This window comes from Oryzias melastigma, linkage group LG17 (assembly GCF_002922805.2).
Source record: "Oryzias melastigma strain HK-1 linkage group LG17, ASM292280v2, whole genome shotgun sequence".
Classification (NCBI taxonomy): Eukaryota; Metazoa; Chordata; class Actinopteri; order Beloniformes; family Adrianichthyidae; genus Oryzias; species Oryzias melastigma.
Genome location: NC_050528.1, coordinates 16688820 through 16708899, shown reverse-complemented (window position 1 = coordinate 16708899; position 20080 = coordinate 16688820). Strand labels below are relative to the sequence as shown.

Here is a 20080-nt window from a genome sequence, read left to right as displayed (position 1 = left end):
AACAGACGATTCGTGTGTACATTTGAAAGATTTGTGTGTGTAGTTAGTTTCAAGCTGCTGTGTAAATAGTACTTTGTATTTTTTTCTGAATTTGTAATTTCTGTACATGTAAATACTCAATTGCAGCTACACAAAGCTACACACGAAATGTACTGTCCATCTATCTCCTGCATGCACAGAGAGAACATGGAAATGAGATACAAATGAAGAATAAGACAGATCGGATGATACTATTTACTCTCCATACAGAATCTTTGAGGTTTCTGATGCACACAGTCTTTAAATTTGTAAAGAGGAAAATAAAAGAAAAACAAAAGCACAAGTAAAAGAAAGAAATTGCATTTAGAGTTAAGTTAACTAAATACATTTAGGATTTGGTGCCATTTTACTGAAAAATGTTGACGTCTGTTCTGGCTTCAGATGGGAGACCAGCGGGTGGAGCGAGTGCTCTCGGACCTGTGGAGAAGGTGTTCAGTACCGCACTGTGAGGTGCTGGAGAATGCTGTCTCCAGGTCTGGACTCTTCAGTCTACGACTCACTGTGTTTGTACAGACCAGCCAATAGAAAGCCTTGCTTTGGTCAGAGCTGTGGACCGCAGTGGGAGGTGTCAGAGTGGACAGAGGTATTACAGCATGAGTATTATTTATCAAATTAAAGTTTTCTTTGGAGCTGACAGCTGCAGAGTTTCAATTTGAAACTCTTTCTTCGACATTTTTAAAGACTAAAACAGGTATTGTCATTACAAGTTCTAAACATTTTCATAAGGTCAGCTTGAGGCAGTCTGAAAGGTCTAGTGGGTCTAATGTCCTCATTTATTACTTGCTGCACACGAAATCCAAGCTCGGCTTTGGAAAGTTTAAACAACAAGGTCAAACCTTCAAGGTAAGAATTTGGAGTTTAGTTAATATTTCAGCTACATGCCAGATGATTTTGCTAATTTACCCTTTTTTAAGTTTTAAGGCAAATTTGGAGTACTCCACAAGATACCACAAGGCTTTTAAGTGTGTTATTTTCCAGTTTTCAGAAAGATTTTGTTCTCGTGACATCACATCCTGTTAAGATGCCAACAAGTGTAGATCCACTGGCTTTAACTAGAAGATTTGAAGCCAGTGGATCGCTGAACTTCTGTTCATTTCTTCATGTTTGCCACTGTGTGTAGATTCTTTCATGGTATTCATTGGTGTTCCCTTTAAAATGTGGCCCCAAAGTGGTTGAATGAGAACAAGTTAAAGGTTTTTGGCCTTGGGCTGTCCTGGAACCAAAGCAGATGCTTCCAGTTGTGTTTTAGTAAATATAAAAGCTGGCAGGTAAAAACAAGTTTCACATTTTACCTTTTGTTCCTTTTTATTGTTGTGTTGTTCAGTGCTCGGCACGCTGTGGCTCGCACGGCCTTCGAACTCGGGAGGTTCGTTGCTCTACTGAAAAAAGGAAGTGCAACAAAACCTACCAGCCAGCAGAAAGAGAGGAATGTGAAGGGCCGCCCTGTGACAGACGCTGGACCGTTTCTGACTGGGGACCAGTAAGTTCCTCTGTTGAACATTCATCCAAACAAAACTAAAACACACTGAACTAAGGTCTAAATAACTAACAGATCAAATACATTTCGGGTTAGAATCAGGATTACAAAACAAGCTTGACCCAAATCAACTAAATGAGGGATCCTGCTGCCGGGATTCGCTGGAAGTGTTTCTAGACTCTCCATGTTTAGGTTCTTGTTTGTTTTTCCATGAATTTGTCTGCCCCTGTCTTAAAGTAAATGTTTTTCTGCTAGCATAACGTGGATTTGATCATTACAGCTTTCATTCATCATCTTTGCCGTTTGACTTTCCTAGTCTAGAGATGAGTTTTGTTGTATTAAAGTAGAATATCTCAAAAAAAGATATTGTGGAAGGAGCAGCAGGGCTGAGTAAATTGAGCTTTTCTGCCATTGACTCTCATTTAATGTCTGGTTGAATGAATGGTTAAAGACATAGAGCATGTTAGTATTTTATTCATTTAAATGGAGCCAGGAGGAGGCTCAAGCCAGGGTCTGATAGAGCGGGTCATAAGTCTGGAGAAACACAGAGAGTTGTGTCAGGAAGGACATCTGATGACAAATCTTTACTAAACAAAACACGTGAATAGACTGCAGATGGTGTCTGGGCCTAACTCCACATTATACCACAACTTGGTTCTGTACAACACCATACAACACCTGTACAACACCACATAAACTCATGTCAACAAAACAATCTACCAAACATTTCTTTACATTTTGTGTTCATTCATTGACTCAAGATGACTTTGGACTCCTGAACATGTTTACTGTATCCTCAGTTTATTAAGATCTATGTACTCAGACTGTTTACCATCCAACCATCATCCATCCATGCATCCACCCATAGATGTATCCATCCATCATCCATCCATGCACACATCCAGCCATCCATCATCCATCCATCATCCAATTTATGCACACATCCATCTATCCATCCAATTTATGTATACATTCATCCATCCATCCATTCAAGCACACATCATTCCATCTATCATCCATCCATCCATCCATCCCACTAAATCTGGGTCATGGGGGTGCTGGAGCTTATCCCATCCACTGTTGAGTGAAGGCAGACCTTCAGATCAGGGTTCTCAAACTCCTTTCACTTTGGAGCCACTGAAGGCGGAGTCTTAGGCGTATGGGGTTCCATTTGTGCCAAAAATATGTTTCTGTGTCGACTGTCTGTATCATTGGTCCATTGTCTATGTCTACTAAACAAGTTTATTGAACATTTGTTCATGTCTATGTACTACTTAGCAATATCTTCTGTGAAATGACAGGAGCTAACGACGCTAGCAACTGTTACTAAGGACTTTTCTGACGACCAGATCCAACGACAATTGTAAATGCAAAGTTTTCAGGATAAATCTGTAACATAACAAAGCAAATACAAAGCTATCATCAAAGAAGCGTGGACATGCAGAAGATATTGCTTAGTAGACTTTGGTATTAAGGCATTGGCCGCAAAATATCGACTTGGGGCCGCCAGTTTGAGCCTCCTGCCCTAGATGGCTTCCCGCTCTATAGTAGGGCCTGTTTACAATTCATTTCTTTGATACTGTATGTGTCTGGCTGCTAGAACTGTTTTATATCAGTGCATCTCAGTTCTAATCACTTCAGTAGGGAGACACTGACTGAGACACTAAATGATTCCAGTGCTCAGGTGCATGTGGGGATGGACGGATGCTGCGTACCGTGACCTGCCGCTCATCGGAGGGATTAGTGATGTCAGAGGCGCAGTGTGACCAATCACTACGACCGCTTACTGTTTATCCTTGTGGGGACAGAGACTGCGCCCCCCACTGGGTTGAACAGGAGTGGCAACAGGTGAGTACAGCACAGTTCTTGAAAGCGTCTCAGGGTGGTAGAATGTCAGGAGTCAGCTTCTCCAAACCTCGCATTTTGTCTTTGCTTAAGAAGGAAATACTGTTTTCACAAATTTTTTCTTTGAAGTTATGTTAGTTACCAGACGAAAATCCTAAGGAGCCAAAACGTTTCCCATGTTGTGCAATTCTCTCTCCTCATTGTGTTTAAATGTCGCAGTGCGATGTGACATGTGGGCGGGGCATGAGGCAGCGTCAGGTGGTGTGTGCAGGCCTGGAAAAAGGCGTCTTCAAAGAGTTTCTAGACAGCAGCTGTGACCACAACAAGAAACCAGAGAACACCTCCTCATGTTTCCAGAGACCCTGCTCCAAATGGTTCAGCACCTCCTGGTCTCAGGTAACTGAGTTCTGATGGACCTACAGCACATACAGTCTTCTCCCAATGAGAAGAAAGGATTAACATGTGGTCCTAATTAATGTAAAATGACAAAAACAAATAGAAGAGAAAGCTTTTTTTCACTGAATGAAGAATATACACTCCCCGGCCAGTTACTCTGGCATCAACAAGACAATTCCTCCTACAGAACTACAGCTCACTGGATATTTTCTCTTATTCTGACCATTCTCTGTAAACCCTAGAGATGGTTGTTGGTGAAAAATAATAAAATAATAATAAATATCTTAATAAAATGAGGAACTATGCTCTCTTGCTCTGTTAGTGCAGTAAAACCTGTGGAAGTGGCGTCCAGGTTCGAGATGTGAAGTGTTACCAGGGAGGGGAGCTGCTAACCCTGGGTAACAACTGCTACTCTTTTCTGAAGCCAGAAGCTCGGCAAAACTGCAAAATCCAGGACTGTCCTGGAGACGTACCAGGTAGGAAACTACTCATCAAAGCTGATTATTGACTGTTTGTTTGAGACAAACCCAAGCAGTCGATCTCTGATCTCTCATTTCTGTGGCACTTCAAATTATGAGTCATTTTAAGCTAACAGTCAACCAGATGGTTTCTAGTAGCACAGAGACGGTTCTTGACTATATTTTCAAGAATTAAACCATTTTATTTAAATTTATCAATAAATTGGCAATGACTAACAGACAGCACTTTTAAAGCCCCATTTACAGATGTCAACAGACAAAAAAAGTGGATTTAGTGTTTGGTTACACTTTAAAGAGATCCGTTCTCCAAGTGTTGTGGTCTGCACAGGTGCAGCTTGTGAACCAAGTGTTCCTGCATGTCTTTCTATCAGCAGGAGCTTTCTCCTACAGCACAAACAGAACTCTTTTAATCCGTCAGTAAGCTCTCTGAAATCTGAGATGTTTTTTTTGATTAAACTCCAAACATATTCAGACTATTCAGTGTCTAGGCCGTCCAGTCCTGTCTTAGCTCTTCCATTTCTGCAGGGAAGGTAACCGATTCTGTACATCTGTACACTTACCGTCCCGTCAGTGAGGGAATGAAGGATCCGACTTGTATTTTTTAAATCATTCAGGTTTACACCAGCGAGCTGTAAATGGTTGTTTTGTGTGTTCCTGCAGCAGCATCAGTCTCAGCAGACGCCGCCTGCCAGGACAAGCCAACAGCCAACTGCGCTTTGGTTCTGAAGGTGAAACTGTGCTCGCACTGGTACTACCGAAAGGCCTGCTGCCAGTCCTGTAAGGCGCCCAGGCACTGAAACGTCCTGCAACCCCCCAGCTCGACACCCAAACATGCTTCAGCTCAGGATCGATTCAAAGACACGTATGCAACTGAAAACTTCCAGATGAACATCCCTCAATGACCCGCGGGTTTATAGAAGAGCGACAGATTTCAGAGCTTCTGACGGGAATGTCTTGAACATAGTTGAAATGTTCTTCCTTTTCAGCCAGCAAACTTCATTAATGCACAAAGTTTTTTTCCCCAAAACCATACCTCTACATTACACAAAGTTAAGTCTCAAACTAATGAGGCTGAGCATGAAGATGGAGGACTCGTTCATCCAGGTGGTGTGGCTTTGAGTGTTTGAAATGTTTCATTACTCATACAAGTGGCTTCACCAACCTTTCCCAAATCTGTACATTCAAAACATTTTTCTGGAAGATAAAGAAAGATTTTTTCTCTTTCTCCTCACTACAAAAGTATCTGCAACGACAGTAGGAACATAAGTGGAACAAAAAGTTCTCATTATGTTAATAAGAAGATTGTTTTCTCCCCATCTGTCTTGTTTTCTGGACTGTGCGCCCGACAGATTTTGGTTTGACTTGAATTAAAGAACGACTCAATAAACATTGCTAAGCAGCCAGAAGATATATCTGTCACATTATGAAAGAAAACCTGATCCCCTTCAGTCTGTATAACAGGCCCATTCCACGACTTGCCACAGTTATAGTGTCGACTCCCTCCTCCAGGTGACCTGACCAGAGTCCAGCCTGTGTCTCCGCCGGCCTCTTCTCTGCAGCCAGCAGGAGGATCATGCTGCTGCTCTGCGTTTCTCATGGCTCCTCATTGTTCAGCCTCCTGGCTCAGTTCTTGTGTCCTTCCAGAATTCTAACTTTATCTTTTTTTTAACCCACGTACTCTCTTATGGGGTCCAGATGACCCCACTTTTATTGTAAACATCCCTAGGATAGCACAAGGGTTCCAGTCTCTCCTGGTGATACCTCCAACACACATGGGTGAGCTGAGCAGAATCTGAACCAGCCCAGCCAGCAAGGCCAGGTGGCCCCTTAAGGTTTAAAAGTGGGCAGAAAATGTGGGCCCGAATTGGTTTCACTACAGTTTCTGTGGTGGTCCCACCTGTGTTTGCCCATATTAAGTGGACACTCAGTGGGTTAGCTCGCTATGCTAACCAGCTGCCTGGTGGACAGCATAGAGTACTAGCGACCTCCGCTGTATTAAGCTAGCAAGCTCCACTGTAGCCAGCGAGCGACTTCCTCTGTAACAAATTTGCGAGCTCCACTGTAGCATGCTAGCAAGCTCCTCTGTAGCGAGCTAGTGAGTTCTGCTGTAGTCAGCTAGCAAGCTCCTCTGGAGCATGCTAGTGACCTCCGCTATAGCGAGCTAGCAAGCTGCGCTGTATCGAGCTAGCAAGCTCCTCTGTAGAATGTTAGCGAGCTCCTCTGTAATGAGCTAACAAGCTCCTCTGTAACGAGCTTCTGTCTAGTGAGCCTGTTAGCTCCACTGTAGCATGCTAGTGAGCTCCGCTGTAGTGAGCTAACCCACTGAATCTCCACTTAAGCCAATGTGGGCAAACACAGGTGGCGCCACCACTGTGCTCAAACCCATTCGGGGTCCACATTTTCTGCCCTTTTTAAACCATATGTGGCCCACCTGGCCTTACTAGCTGGGTGAAATCCATTGAACCGAAGTCAGTGGCTCTACCACAGCCTCCATGGGAAATTTCCAGCTGTGTGAGGAGACCTAAGGCTTCTGTACAGACCAGTAAAGCACATTCTGAAATCATTAAGAGCGAGAATGAAAGGTTTCCTCTGTGATAAGAAACAACATGATGCAGCACATGAAACACTCAGACGAGGCAGAGACCAATCCCTTTATTTAGTTCTATCAGCAGTTTAAGAGACAACATGAAGACGACGGGACAGAAGGGACAGCAGTGCACTCTACAGCACTGACAACAGACACACAGGCAGGGAGACTGAGAATATGGAATTAGGACGCACTCGTCTGGCATTAGACAGAACCGGGTCAGGAACAGTGGTCTGACACACTGCTACAGACGGAACTCGTGTCTTTGAGGACCTCGATGACAGAGGTGTTCTGACATCCATCAGGCCCGTTAACATCCATGTTGTTGACACTATTTCAGAATTTCCAAAGGAGACTGTACTTCTTCCCATCCATTCATTTTCAGAACCTGCTGAATCTCTTGTGCAGTGGGGGTGGGGGGTACACCCCTCCCTGGTCATGGTGCCAATCTGTTACATGCTGACGTGACAAACTTATGTTTTGTAAATGTAAACTCACCAAAATGTCCAGACACATCTGCTCAATAAAAAAGGATTTATTTTTGGGTGAATGACTCCACCCCCAAAATGATGACAAGACGGTAAAATGCTCACTTCTCACAGTGCTAAAAAAATAATGGGAGATCTTCACACTCCATCATTTAGATTTAATAATGTCAAACCCAGTTAACCATTTCAGGCACCTGGAATGCACAGAGCCCAGCCAGCAAGGCCAAGTGGGCCCACATGGTTTAAAAGAGGGCAGAAATGTGGGCCCCAAGTGGGTTTGTCCACATTAGCTTAAGTGGACACTCAGTGTGTTGGCTTGATACACTAGCCAGCAGCTCTGGTGGAGCTCTCTAGCTCGCTAAAGTGAAGCTTGCTAGCATACTACAGCGGAACTCGCTAGCTCGCTACAGCGGAGTTCCCTAGCTCGCCACAATGCTACAGTGGAACTCGCTACCTCGCAACAGCAGAGTTCCCTAGCATGCTACAGTGGGGCTCGCTACGGCGGAACTTGCTAGCTCTCTACAGCAGAACTCTGTAGCTCACTACAGCGGAGTTCCCTAGCTCGCCACAATGCTACAGCAGAACTCGCTAGCTCCCTACAGAAGACCTCGTTAGCTTGATACAGCGGAGCTCGAAACAGTGGAGCTACCTAGCATATTACAGCGGAAATCGCTATCTCACTACAGTGGAACTCGCAAGCTCACTACAACGGAGTTCCCTAGCTCGCTACAATGCTACAGTGGAACTTGCTAGCTTGCTACAGTGGAACTTGCTAACTCTCGACAGCAGAGCTCCCTAGCTTGCTACAGTGGAGCTTGCTAGCTCGATACAGCAGCGCTCGTTAGCTTCATACAGCGGAGCTCGCTAGCTCGCAACCGTGGAGCTACCTAGCATGCTACAGCGGAAATTGCTATCTCACTACAGTGGAACTTGCTAGCTTGCTACAGTGGAGCTTGCTAGCTCCCTACAGCAGAGCTCCCTAGCTCGCTACAGTGGAGCTTGCTAGCTCGATACAGCAGCGCTCGTTAGCGCGCTACAGCTAGGGAGCTAAAAATGGATGATCAATGAGTGGACTCATTGACTTGAGGTTCTGACCTGAATGAAATGAGATGTCCTGCACTGTCACTTTAAAACCGTCTTCCACTGTTAGGCGCTTTTTCATCTCAGACATCATTCTTTAGTATTTAAATAAACTGGGGTGGGGGGGTTCTGGTGGAGGGGGACCTTGAGGGAGCCATTCAACACCATTAAAATTGCTGCTTTGTCAACTGCTAACAGACGTGTACTTTAGTGTTTGTCTTAATGCTGTTAAGAATATTCACATTTACATTCTAACTTCCACTCCAAAGCTGAACTTGAAGATTTACACATTTCCATGATCCTCATTTGAGCGCTTCAGAAACTCAGCAAGTCCTTCAGATGAATTTGGGAACGAAGCAGCAGATTCACTCTGACCGGTCTGTCACAGATCTGAACGGAGCTCTATGTATTAACTGCATCATGGGCAACTATGTAAAAGTGTTAAATGAAGACATTGATCCCCTCCGTTCAGTTCCCCTGACACATCTATTCATTCACAGCTGGAGCACCATCCTTCTACAGGATTTCTGGCTGCCTTCACAGGTGCTTTGGATTCACCTCTGGACCTCAGCTAAGATTTGAGCTAACTCTCTACAGACGTAGTCACAGTCCCAGTTAAGCAGAATTAACTACTGTGGTAATATAACCCAAAATGTGATGTCCACACATGTGGACGCCGGGTCTAAAGAGGTTAGGATGCAGCGAAGAAGATGCAGTGATGCTGGACCGCTGACTCAGCTAAACATCTCGGCTTCTCACAACTTGCAGCCAGAGTGAAGATAAAAACGACTTCCTTTTAGACTTCTGATCTTGTATTTAAATGAAACCAGTAAACAGACAGAAATGGACGAGTCACATGACGAGTGTCACATGACCTTTGACACACGATTCAGAAGATGAGTAGCTGAGAATGAAACTCAGTGAAGCAAAGAGGCACCAAATGAAGTGGAATAGGTTTGTAAATGAAAGTTTGACACCTATTCTGAAGTCAGTGTTCAGTCCCGTTGGTCTCAGCTGTTGTCTGTGTTCCCATTCAGAGGAGCTTCAATGGTTAAATCGGGTCACAGTCTTTTCTAAATAGATCTGTAAAATACTCTAAGACACGTGTCAAAGTCAAGGCCCAGGGGCCGGATCCGGCCCTCCTGGTAATTCTATCCGGCCCTCCAGATCATTTTTTTTATTGTTATTAATGACCCGATGTTATCTTGAGCTCATTTCTAACTTGTATAATTTTGACAAAATATATTTTTATGGAGAGTAAAATAATGAAAGTTATTTAAGATTTAAGTTGATTTGTTCTGGAATAATATTCCTACCTTTTTATTATTCATAATTATGTTTAAAAGTTACGGTTTTATAGTTATAAAAAATGGCATTCTGCTAGCTTTATGGACTATTTTGGGATTTACTAAGATTCTTTTAGGCTATTCTGGAGTCTAATAACTAACATTTTAGCTACATGCTAGCTGTTTTGGCTAATTTACCCTTTATTATTTTTATTTTATTTTTTTTAGGCTCTTTAGGAGTTAGGCTAATATTTACAGTCTGATGTTTTAGCTAATTTAGGCTTTTTAAAAAAATAGTTTAGCCTGTTTTGGAGTTTAACTAATATTTCAGCTACATGCTAGCGGTTTTGGCTAATTTAACCCTTTAAAAAAATGAGGCTGTTCTGGAGTTGGGTTAATATTCATCACCTAGCTGTTTGGGGTGATTTATTTATTTATTTAGTTAGGTAGTTTTTTAGGCTATTTTGAAGTTTAGCTAATTTTTCAGCCACATGCTAGCTGTTTTGGCTAACCTAATTTCTTGCATGTGTTTATTTTTTAAGGATAATTTGGCATTTTGCTAATATTTTAGCTGGCTAACAACTTCAGTGTTTTTAGCTATGAATTTCAGCATCTTCATCTATCAGCAGTAACATCTTCAGCAGCCAAATTCAGCTTACAGCATTCACCCTACCATTATCACAGGTAATGTTATATATCTAGTTCATAATTATGTTAAAAAGTTACGGTTTTAAAGTTTTAAAAATGTCGTTTTAGAGTGTTGAATAGATGTTTATCCTGTTCGACCTAAGGTGTGTTTTGGATCTTGTCCATTGTGTGATTGACTTCGACGCTCCTGCTCCATGTAATGTCTGAGTAGAACAGGTTTCTCATCTAAAACAGTTTGTGAGGCGACATGACGTGCTGTTAGCCACAGACAATGAGGGAGCGATGAGGTCACCGCGCTGATCTACAGATGCTTGCAGCACCTTTGGCTGCTTCAGCCTTAAAACTGGAGATCACTTCTCAGAGAAGTTGATGAGTAGAAACCAAATCAAAGAGGAGCCCAAGAGGTTATGGGGGACAGAAGAGACAAATCAAAGATTGTACAACAGAGCAAAGAAGCGGTGCACAGAGCGTGCACACTGACGACCAACCTGACTCAGGGTCAACAGTCTGAAGGTCCAAAAGGTTCTGAATGACAGCACGGGTCGGTGTGGTGGGATTTGCTTCAGTGAGAATGATTCTGCATTTAGTATGAAATGATTTGGACAGAACTTCAACTGATGGAGGCGTGACCAAACAGACTCAGTTCAGCATCGCTGCGTTTTCCCTCGGACGGTTTTATTCCTCTCATCCCCTCCATCAGGACACAAGCAGGGAAAACACTCATTGTGTAAAATCGTGTTGCGGCGGCGTGGATGGAACGGCCTCGGCTGTGCCTCGTCTCGCCCTACAGGTCGAAGAGGACCTCCAGCACCGTGGCGATGGACCAGGCCTGCGTCTCACAGCTGAAAGGACAGTGCTGCCCGTTCTCATTGGTCAGCTCCGGGAGGCCCTTCCATGGAGACCTGAGGAGGCAGGACGTTCTCCCGTCACCTCATGATGTCATGAAGGAAAGTCACATCAGAAAACAAAACTTCACTGCAAACAACAAACGAGACGTCTAAGAGTTTCCTTCAACTCTTCATTTCCTGCCTCATTCTCAGAAGTTTGGCTGCAGCTTCAGTCTCACCTGTGCCTCACTGTAAATTTGTCTAAGCCATCGAGCCGCTTTCCTCCTTCAGAATCTACTGGAATTATCATGTTCACGGTTGAAAAGTTACAGTATATTATTGATTTTGTGTTTAAGCGTCATCTCCAAAACAAAACCTTCACTTGATTTCCGTCAATTTAAGTAAAAATAAAATAAAACGCCAGGAAATCCTTGTTCCTCCTGTTCTGTGCGAACAGAAAACCCCCTTCTTACCTCTCCAGGTGAGTGTAATGCTGAGATAAGACATTTTTCACCAATGTCATCGTCTTGGTGTAGGTGTCCTCTCCAAGCTTCTTGGCAAAGTAGAGCTTAGCCCGCAGAAAGTAGCCGACCGGCCAAAGCCATTCCTGCGCACCAACACAAAGACACTCTCGCTGTAACTGCAGGAAAATCCTCATCATCTGGTCCTAACCTGCGTTTTCTGTCTGCTTTCTGCTCCAATTTATGTTTCGTTTATTTTCTGAAGCAGCCTGGACTCTAATCTGTTTAATCTGCAGGTTTCTGTCCTCATGTTAAAGTGAAGAACCAGTCAGTGACCAAATACACACATTTAAAGACATCACCACGGAAACCTGAGGTTATGCTAATGTGTCCTCATTTCTAGGGATTTCCATTCACAGTTTTAAAGTCACGATTTCCATTTTTTCTGATTTTTTATTTTTTTCTCAACACAATTAATTAGTATTTTAAGGCCCCAGCACTGCGGAAATGCTTGCGGAGAAAAAAAAAAAAGAAAGCTAAAAAGAGTCAATAAAAAGGAGATCCCATGAAGGAGTGAGAAGAGAAACTGGTGAAGCTGCGTCGTCATCCAAGACTGTTGTCATGGTAGATCGGTCAAAGTTGCTGGGAAGTTGCTGTGAAAATTTAAAGTTGCAGGGCGAGGATAATAGTTGCGACTGCAACATTGCAAAATCCTGGAGGGACTGACTTATGTGAAACTTTAAATCCTAAGGAGCTGCAATAATTTCCTACGATGGAGGAGCAGAAGAAGAACACGCAGCCAGTCTGTAACGCGCACAAACAGCGCGGCTGCATGATGAAATGGCATCTGCTCTTCATTTCTAAATTCATCCACAGGCCGGGACAAACAGATTTCTGAATTTTCTGCATCGATGAACATGGTGACGAGTTTGAATTGGTTTTTACTGATTCACAAAGAATTGTTAAATCCTTACTGATTTCATTTAAATAATTCTTTTTCTTCATCTCTCGTTTTCATTTGGACTTTTTAGAAAGTTTTTATTTGTTTTTCATTAAGGATGTAACGATTCTTCATGAATCTGTAAAAAAAAAGATTCAAACTCAACAAAATGTTCATCGATGCAGAAAATTCAAAAATTGATTTGACAGCTTTCCATTCAGGCGGATCCGCCCCCCCAGATCATTTTATTTTATTGTTATTAATGGGCCGATGTTATCTTGCACTTGACTAATTTAGGCTTTTTTAAACGTTTTCTTAGGCAATCTGGAACTAGGCAAAAATTTAGATGCTAGCTGTTTTGCTAATTTAGGCTTTTTTATTTTAGTTTATTAGGCTATTTCGGAGTTTAGCTAATATTTCAGCTACATGCTAGCTGTTTTGGCTAATTTACGCTTTTTTCCTGTTTTTTAAGCTATTTTGAAGTTTAGCTATTTTTTTAGCGACATGCTAGCTGTTTTGGCTAACCTAATTTTTAGGCTAATTTGGCACTTAATTTTTTAGCTGCTTCCTAGATCTCCTTTTCAGCTATCAGCTTCAATGTTTTACGTTATCCATTTCAGCATCTATAGCTATCAGAACTAACATCTTGAGTGGCTAAATTCCGCGTACAGCATTCTTACTAGCATTATCGTAGGTAATGTTACATATCTAGTTTATAATTATGTTCATGCTAAGTTTTAAAATGTTAGCTATAGAGTGTTCAATAACTGTTTATCCTGTTCGGCCGTGACCTAAGGTGTGTTTTGGATTTTGGCCCCTTGTGCGATTGACTTTGACACTCCTGCTTTAATTCATAGTGTTGACAAAAAAAAATCGAAATTGTGACCTTAAAATCGTGAATGGAATTGAATCGTGGCTCTACCGAATCGTTCCATCCCCATCGTTCATAGATGAGGCTCTGTAACACATCTGACTCTTCTCTGGTTCCAATGTGCTAAAGGCTTTGAATGCTTCACGGCCTAAAATATTTCAGACCCATTAAAGTTCACACTCCATAAATAACCTGGAGTTACAGATTCCAAAATAGCAGCAGAGGAGCTGAATCTCACAGTCTGTAAGGTATTGATCGGCTACTCCACTTTTTCTGGTTGCACCGACACAGACTCACCGGTCCCTGGTGGTAGTTGAAGCCTTTGGCCAGGTTGTAGTTGTCGTTGTCCAGAGCGTTGTCATAGACACCACAGTAAACCATGTCACTAAGGCAGCACAAACAAAGACATTTTTAGGGTTCAGGTGAGCAGAGACAGAAACCTTGTCAAGAGTGAAGCCAGTAACTGCTGAACAAAGGAGGAGGTCATAAATGCTTACTCAGGGTCGAGTGTTTTCATTCCCAGTGGTCCCAGTAGTTTCTTCTCTGCCACCTCCAGAGCCTTCCAGGCTCTCTGCGGTGTGAACATCTCTGGAGCCTGTCACACAAAAGAAGTCCTGCTCAGAGTTTCTCTAGACTCCCACAGAAAGCTGCTGCTGCCTCAGCTCACCACCACCATGGCGATGGTGAAATTGGGTCTCAGCTGGTAGTCACACCAGGGACTGGAAGCTCCGTAACTGTCCTTATAAATGCCCTTCTTATGCACTAGGTCAGGGTGTTTCTCATTCGGGTCATTGGGATCCTCGGGGACCCAGAACTCTGTCTCAAAGGACTGCTGGAGCTGCTGGTTCCACTCAGAGTACGAGATGAACACCTCTTTACCTACAACGCAAAAGGCAGGATGAAGAGGACTGTCCCGGTCGCTCTGTCACGTTTCTCACTGTGAGTGTGTACCGTCTCTGTGAACGTTAGCTCCATCGTAGGGGAACAGTCCCTTGGCGTGGAGCTCCACGAGCCAACGAACAGCTGATTTGCTGAGGCCGACGATCTCCACCGCGGCTCCGTCTCTGCACACACAAACCCAGAGCCAGCTTTGAGGACAGGAACGGAGCGGGTCCTCACGTGCTGATGTCACAGAGTGACAAGAGTCTGCTCTGATAGCTCCGCCCCCAGGCTAACACCCAATTTCTCCACTGAGCTAGCGGTGGTCAGCAAAAAACTTATATTTTAGATGCAGAACACCAAATATCTCCCAGATGTGTCTTCAGTAAATTCCAGCTCAAACTGATGTTTGTTACTTTAGAGGCGGGGCTCCTTTAGACCCCTACAGAACTTTTTCTCATTTTGTCTCTCATAGTTGAGGTATGAAAACAACATCTTTCTAAGTGGGAGGATGAGCACGATTGGTGGCTGATTGAATACTTTTTTGCTCCACTGTGTCGGCTTCTGCATGCTTGGAAACTGGCCCCATTGAAGCTCATATTTGACCCCTTCCTGGTGCAAATGCATAATAATAGGTGACCATGCAGCAACAGTATGACTGGATCATTTGTTGGTGAAATGTGAACAGAAGTTGTTTTAGCCAGAAAGGAGGCGGCAGTGATGCTTCACCTGGGAGTTGCAGGCATCCCTTTGTTTCGTGCTCTGTCGCTCTCTCCCATTTTGTCCATCCATGTTCCACAGTTGAAGCGGTTCCCCCCCATCACAAAACCAGTGGCTGGGTCCACTTTCGCAACCACTGTGAACCCTGGAAAAGAGAAACAAGCCCCTCTAATGGCTGTCTGTGTGATTTCAGCTTTTTCTCCTAAGTTTAGAATGAGCCTGGAGCCACATTTTCCTTTATGGCTCATAGACCCAAACACTTTCATCCTTGCTTAGCCTGTTGCCATGGTTACATATGTTGGACTGCCACAAACGATTATCTTAATAGTCGACTAATCACTGATTATTTTTTCCGATTAGTCGACTAATCGGGTCACGTGTAAAGTGGACGTAAAGAACACATCTTAACCATCGTTAGCTTTAAATTAAATAAAAGTAAAAACAATGAAGATGATAGTTTATTAAACTTTGAATGAATCATGTAGCCTCTGTGATTCTTTAGTTTCTGGGATTAAAAAAATATTAAACTAGAAAAGTTGCATTACCTGTGATAATGTTGGTGTGAATGTTTTTGCTGAAAGTAGTCGCTAAAGATACTGAAGCTTCTTGCGGAAAATGGTGACGCAATTTACTTTAATTGTTGCAGGGATTTACTGAAAATGCAAAAGCTATTTGCAAAATGTTAAATTTGCTAAAAGACTGGACATTTTGTTAAAGAACTATGAAAGAGGGCTGAAGTTTACCTAAATTTCTTAAAATTTTGTAGGCAAATTGCTTAAAATCCCTAACATGGCAATTTTGCAAAAATATTTAGTGTGTTGCTTAAATATGAGATAAACTCCAAATTAGCAAAATAAAACCTCAGTAGATGCTAAGGATGTAACAATTCTTCGGGAATCTGTTAGCCAAAAAGCTGTCTAATTACTTAAATACCAGGTGAACTCTAAATTAGCCTAAAAAAAAACTCAGTAGATTACAAATTAGCAAAAAACTGTAGCATGTTGCTAATATATTGGAATGGTATAAAAACAATGAGACATAGTTTAGCAGAACCAGTAAAATGACCATAAATGCTTCACTTTGGTCCGATTTAAAAAGGAAAAAAACTGATCATCAGAAAAATAACTCCCAGGTCATAGTAATAATGTTTTTGTACAAAGTGCCACTAATTAACGACAATTTGCACTTTTTTTATAAATAAGTAGGTTATTATATAGAAATAGGTTATTATATATGAAACGCAGAGACTGAGATTTACACAGAACTCCGTCTGTGTTTATAAACAGGTCGGTAGGTAGCTAACATCACCGTAGACCACTAGTGCCGGTTATATATGAGCCGGTCTGTGCACGGATCAGCGTGACACGGTCTGAGCCGACTGAGAACAGTGCAGCCAGGTCGACAGCAGCACCTGTCCCGATGGTCCCGCAGACAGGAGAGAGGGGTCTCTGTGCTCTCCATCCACGGCACCAGAGCGGCGAGGTCCAGGCGGCACCTGCTTTAAAGCACACAGTGGCCAGGACATATTGAACCGGACCGGTCGAGGCGCAACGCCGCAGGGTAAATTCATCCGGCGGGAGCGGCGACACTGGTCTGGGGGCTCCCGTTCTACAAGTGGATCCACCCAGCCTCTATCAGAAAGACTCGGGCACCAACCTGACAGCAGGCAGTTACTCTTTCATACGCCACATTTCCCGGTCCGCCCACCAGACGGGGATTCCCTCTTTGCTACTGAGGAAATCCTGGTTAGTTTAATTTTCTCCACTTAGTAATCTGATTACCAGCAGGTCGTCTGGTCTGATCTGAGGTCTAACAAACATACAAATATCGGGACATCCTCCATAAAATGAAAAAGATCAGTGGTCCTGCCAGAAAATGTGGAAATAATGTGAAGTCTAAAGCTGTCATTGACATTGAATGGACTACAAGATCAGCTGACAGTAATAATTTACTAGTGAAAAGTCACATTGTTGTTAGTGCATGTACACACATGCACACAGCATACTCCACCTTCATCCCGCATGTGCATGTCTATCTTGGGTCCAGCATTTCTCTCTCTGAAGGAAATTCCCTCCAGGTGGCGCTGCAGAGCCTCTTGGATCACATCGTGCAGAGGCTGCTCCTACACACAAGCATCAAGTCTAAAATGATGATCATGGAAATGCAGGCAGACCTTTATAGAGAAACACTCAGAGAGCAGCCGGATGAAGACTCTGGAGTCATGACTCTGCTGACTGTGTGCAGACGCACCACCTCTCCGGGTCCACAGGGCTCACAGTCATCAGTCGGGTACATGCGCGTGACGGGGCAGCGGAGGATCTGTTGTCCCTCTGGAACATGGTTAGTGTAGTCCTGAGGAGAGTCAGAGCAGATGTACCATCATCCCACAGCAGAGAGGGGGGCAATGCAAAGAAAAGGCAAAGAAAATAAAATTTGTAGCTGCTGCAACACCAGATTTTTCTCTCTGTGGGCTAAAGTCTTGAGGTCAGCATACCTGGATGCACTGAAGCCACCACCAAACTGCATCCCGACAGTTGTATCTGGCACAGCGACCTTCTCCCAGCAGGTTGGGAATCAAACCGTGACGCAAAGTTCCAGCAAAAGCCAGAATGATGTTACTGCAGAAAGAGAAGGGGGGTTTTCAGGACCTGATGGGACATTGGGCGGGTGCAGACAGAAAACGGGCTCTGCTAGCGTGTCTTTGAGCACACACACATACCGAGCCTCGGCATGCCTCCCTGTGATCAGCAGCAGTCCTCGGAGAGCGATGAAAGTGTCTCTCCCCCAGCAACGGAAAATCCCAGCAGAGAAGTGAGGCAGACCTGAAGGAAAGCCGGTCCGTTTAACAAACTTTTTTGTTTTTTTAATTAGTAAGGGAGACTAAAACTAACAAAAAAACAAAAGTCTTACAACACAAGTGCCAAAGTCAAGACCCGGGGGCCAGATCCAGGCTAAGGTGTGTTGTGATTGACTTTGACACTCCTGTGTTTCGGTGTGCATGGTAACGATTTGAAGAAAAGCACATTCAGTCCCCTCTAGATACCTGCAGCCATTGACACGCAGCACTGCTCCTTTTTCCCTGTGATGGCACTGATGCGAAACGGAACATCGCTCAGTTTCTCCGAAATCGGAGGGAGAGCCGGGAAGCGTCCAACGCCACACATCTGAACTGAGCCCAGTGCCAGGTGGCGCACAAAGGTGGAGCCGTTCTGAACAAAACTGTGTGGAGACAGGGACAAACGGAACTTAGAAGATAAACATTGTTGTGGAACACGGCCCGCGCACCTCTACGTAGTTTAATAGACAAACACAACCCCGAGGGTCTGCTCACAGATGGCTGGAAACTACCAGCTGAACGGACACATTACCATGAAACCTCTGAACCCGACTGGCACTTTGTTCTGTTATGGAACAGATCTGAATCCAGGATTCTGCTCTGCAATTGATGCTAAAAAAACAAGGCTGCAACGGATCACAGATTCACGACTCGGATCATTTTTCAAATCAATAAAATGGAAAAAACAACAACAACAGAAAAAAAAACAACAAAATACAAGCTTAGATTTTTAAAAAGTCCCTCCTAATACAGCTGTACTGAAATCAAAGGTTGAATGAAGTGAGTGAAGATGTGGTGCCACTCAGTGGTTGCTTGGGAAGGTGAGTGGGTTCTAGTTGTTGTGTTGCCCCTTGATGTGAATAAAGATGGAAGTTAAGATCTCACCCTGACATCAGCTTGAAGGTTGAGTCCAGGGCTGTGGTGTAGGTAGACACCAGAATGGCATCAAAGTAGCAAGGGATGAGGTAGCGTGGGATGTGCTTCAGGTAATCAAACATGGCTCCCAGCCACTGACCCACCTGAAACAGCAACACAAAGAATCAGGAACAAAGCTGATTCAAACGCGTCTCTTTCCAATGAAAATCCTGTTTTTTGAGTTTTTAATTGCTCTTTTACTGTTAAAGGTTGCAGACTCCTGTCATAGAGGGACTTTAACGACACAGAAAGCTAAGCAGCTAAAGATCACATAGTGTTCAACCACCTACAACTTGAGTAACACAAGCATCCCGATCACCAGAAGCTGACCTGTGACAGCGGCCCTTCTCGGTTGATCAGCCTTTTGAAAACAAAGTCGATGAGCCAGTCTCCCTCTCTGAGGTTGGCACACAGAGGATGACCGAGGTCGTTGCTTGAACGGATGTTAGCCAACACCGACATCAAACCTGTGGACCAACAATCCATCATCTACGATATCCAGAGAAACCACCGAGATGAAGTGAATGCGTTCATGTACCTTGCAGTCCAGCATACTTCAGGCTCTCCCAGCCTGGAATGCTGTAACTGCCTCCTCCATCCTCTTGTTCTTCCGTTTCACAGCGGAACAGCAGAATGTTCATGTCTGCCAGAGTCAGCTTGGACATCAGCCTGTGAAACAAACAGCTTCAGCTCCACCAGCTCACATCTAAGGCTTTACATCTCAGGGCTGCTTTGCTTTTTCTTAAAATAAAACATCCGGCCCTCCGGGTAATTCTATCCAACCCTCCAGATCATTTTATTGTTATTATTGGTCTCATGTTATCTTGTACTTATTTTTAACATTTAACATTTTTAATATATACACACACACACACACAAATATCTATCTATCTATCTATCTATCTATCTATCTATCTATCTATCTATCTATCTATCTATCTATATATACATATATAAAACTTAATGTATAATTTTGACAAAATATATTTTTATGGAGAGTAAAATATTGATAATTAATGGTTAAATTGATTTATTCTGGAATAATTATCCTGCATTTGTATTATTCATAAATATGTTCAAAAGTAAAGTAAAATTTCAAAGTTACAAAAATTTGCATTTTGCTAGCTTTGGACTTATCTGGCTGTTTTGACTAATTTTTTTTTCCAGTTTTTTAGGCTACTTGGAAGCTTGCTTTTATTTTAGCTAATATTTCAGCTACATGCTTTCTGTTTTGGCTGACCTAAGCAGCAGTCAATTCACTTTCAGCGATTTCAGTAATCTTGGTATCAGTTTGTTCAGCTCGTTG

At 43.2% G+C, this 20080-nt stretch overlaps 2 protein-coding genes and 1 long non-coding RNA gene across 7 annotated transcripts in view; 1 reads left to right on the top strand and 2 right to left on the bottom strand.

The window, feature by feature from the left end:
* Positions 1 to 5639, top strand: part of si:ch211-267e7.3 (ADAMTS-like protein 2) — a 32488-nt gene extending 26849 nt beyond the window's left edge. For 3 of the 4 annotated variants that reach the window (XM_024269002.1, XM_024269004.1, XM_024269006.1), the window contains 6 exons: positions 421 to 622; positions 1364 to 1519; positions 3194 to 3364; positions 3581 to 3757; positions 4080 to 4233; positions 4897 to 5639. In XM_024269002.1, coding sequence (XP_024124770.1) covers positions 421 to 622; positions 1364 to 1519; positions 3194 to 3364; positions 3581 to 3757; positions 4080 to 4233; positions 4897 to 5033 — 997 coding nt within the window. In that variant the 3' untranslated portion in view covers positions 5034 to 5639. The remainder of the gene's footprint in view (positions 1 to 420; positions 623 to 1363; positions 1520 to 3193; positions 3365 to 3580; positions 3758 to 4079; positions 4234 to 4896) is intronic. The other variant, XM_024269003.1, reaches the window with a different exon arrangement.
* Positions 5640 to 6872: 1233 nt separating this feature from the next.
* On the bottom strand, positions 6873 to 9613 carry LOC112144455. The gene is made up of 2 exons (XR_002918900.2): positions 7766 to 9613; positions 6873 to 7665 (listed from the first exon to the last, which is right to left on the bottom strand). It is a non-coding gene; the product is annotated as an uncharacterized LOC112144455 (long non-coding RNA).
* A 1355-nt stretch (positions 9614 to 10968) lies between these two features.
* agla (amylo-alpha-1, 6-glucosidase, 4-alpha-glucanotransferase a) overlaps positions 10969 to 20080 on the bottom strand; it is a 34853-nt gene continuing 25741 nt past the window's right edge. For both annotated transcript variants that reach the window (XM_024268947.2, XM_024268945.2), the window contains exons 21-35: positions 19313 to 19443; positions 19105 to 19241; positions 18745 to 18878; positions 18067 to 18242; positions 17743 to 17845; positions 17518 to 17641; positions 17274 to 17375; positions 17034 to 17145; positions 15033 to 15168; positions 14376 to 14488; positions 14092 to 14303; positions 13922 to 14019; positions 13722 to 13809; positions 11626 to 11759; positions 10969 to 11227 (exon numbers count right to left, since the gene is read on the bottom strand). In XM_024268947.2, the coding sequence (XP_024124715.1) occupies positions 11110 to 11227; positions 11626 to 11759; positions 13722 to 13809; positions 13922 to 14019; positions 14092 to 14303; positions 14376 to 14488; positions 15033 to 15168; positions 17034 to 17145; positions 17274 to 17375; positions 17518 to 17641; positions 17743 to 17845; positions 18067 to 18242; positions 18745 to 18878; positions 19105 to 19241; positions 19313 to 19443 (1918 nt within the window). In that variant the 3' untranslated portion in view covers positions 10969 to 11109. The remainder of the gene's footprint in view (positions 11228 to 11625; positions 11760 to 13721; positions 13810 to 13921; positions 14020 to 14091; positions 14304 to 14375; positions 14489 to 15032; positions 15169 to 17033; positions 17146 to 17273; positions 17376 to 17517; positions 17642 to 17742; positions 17846 to 18066; positions 18243 to 18744; positions 18879 to 19104; positions 19242 to 19312; positions 19444 to 20080) is intronic.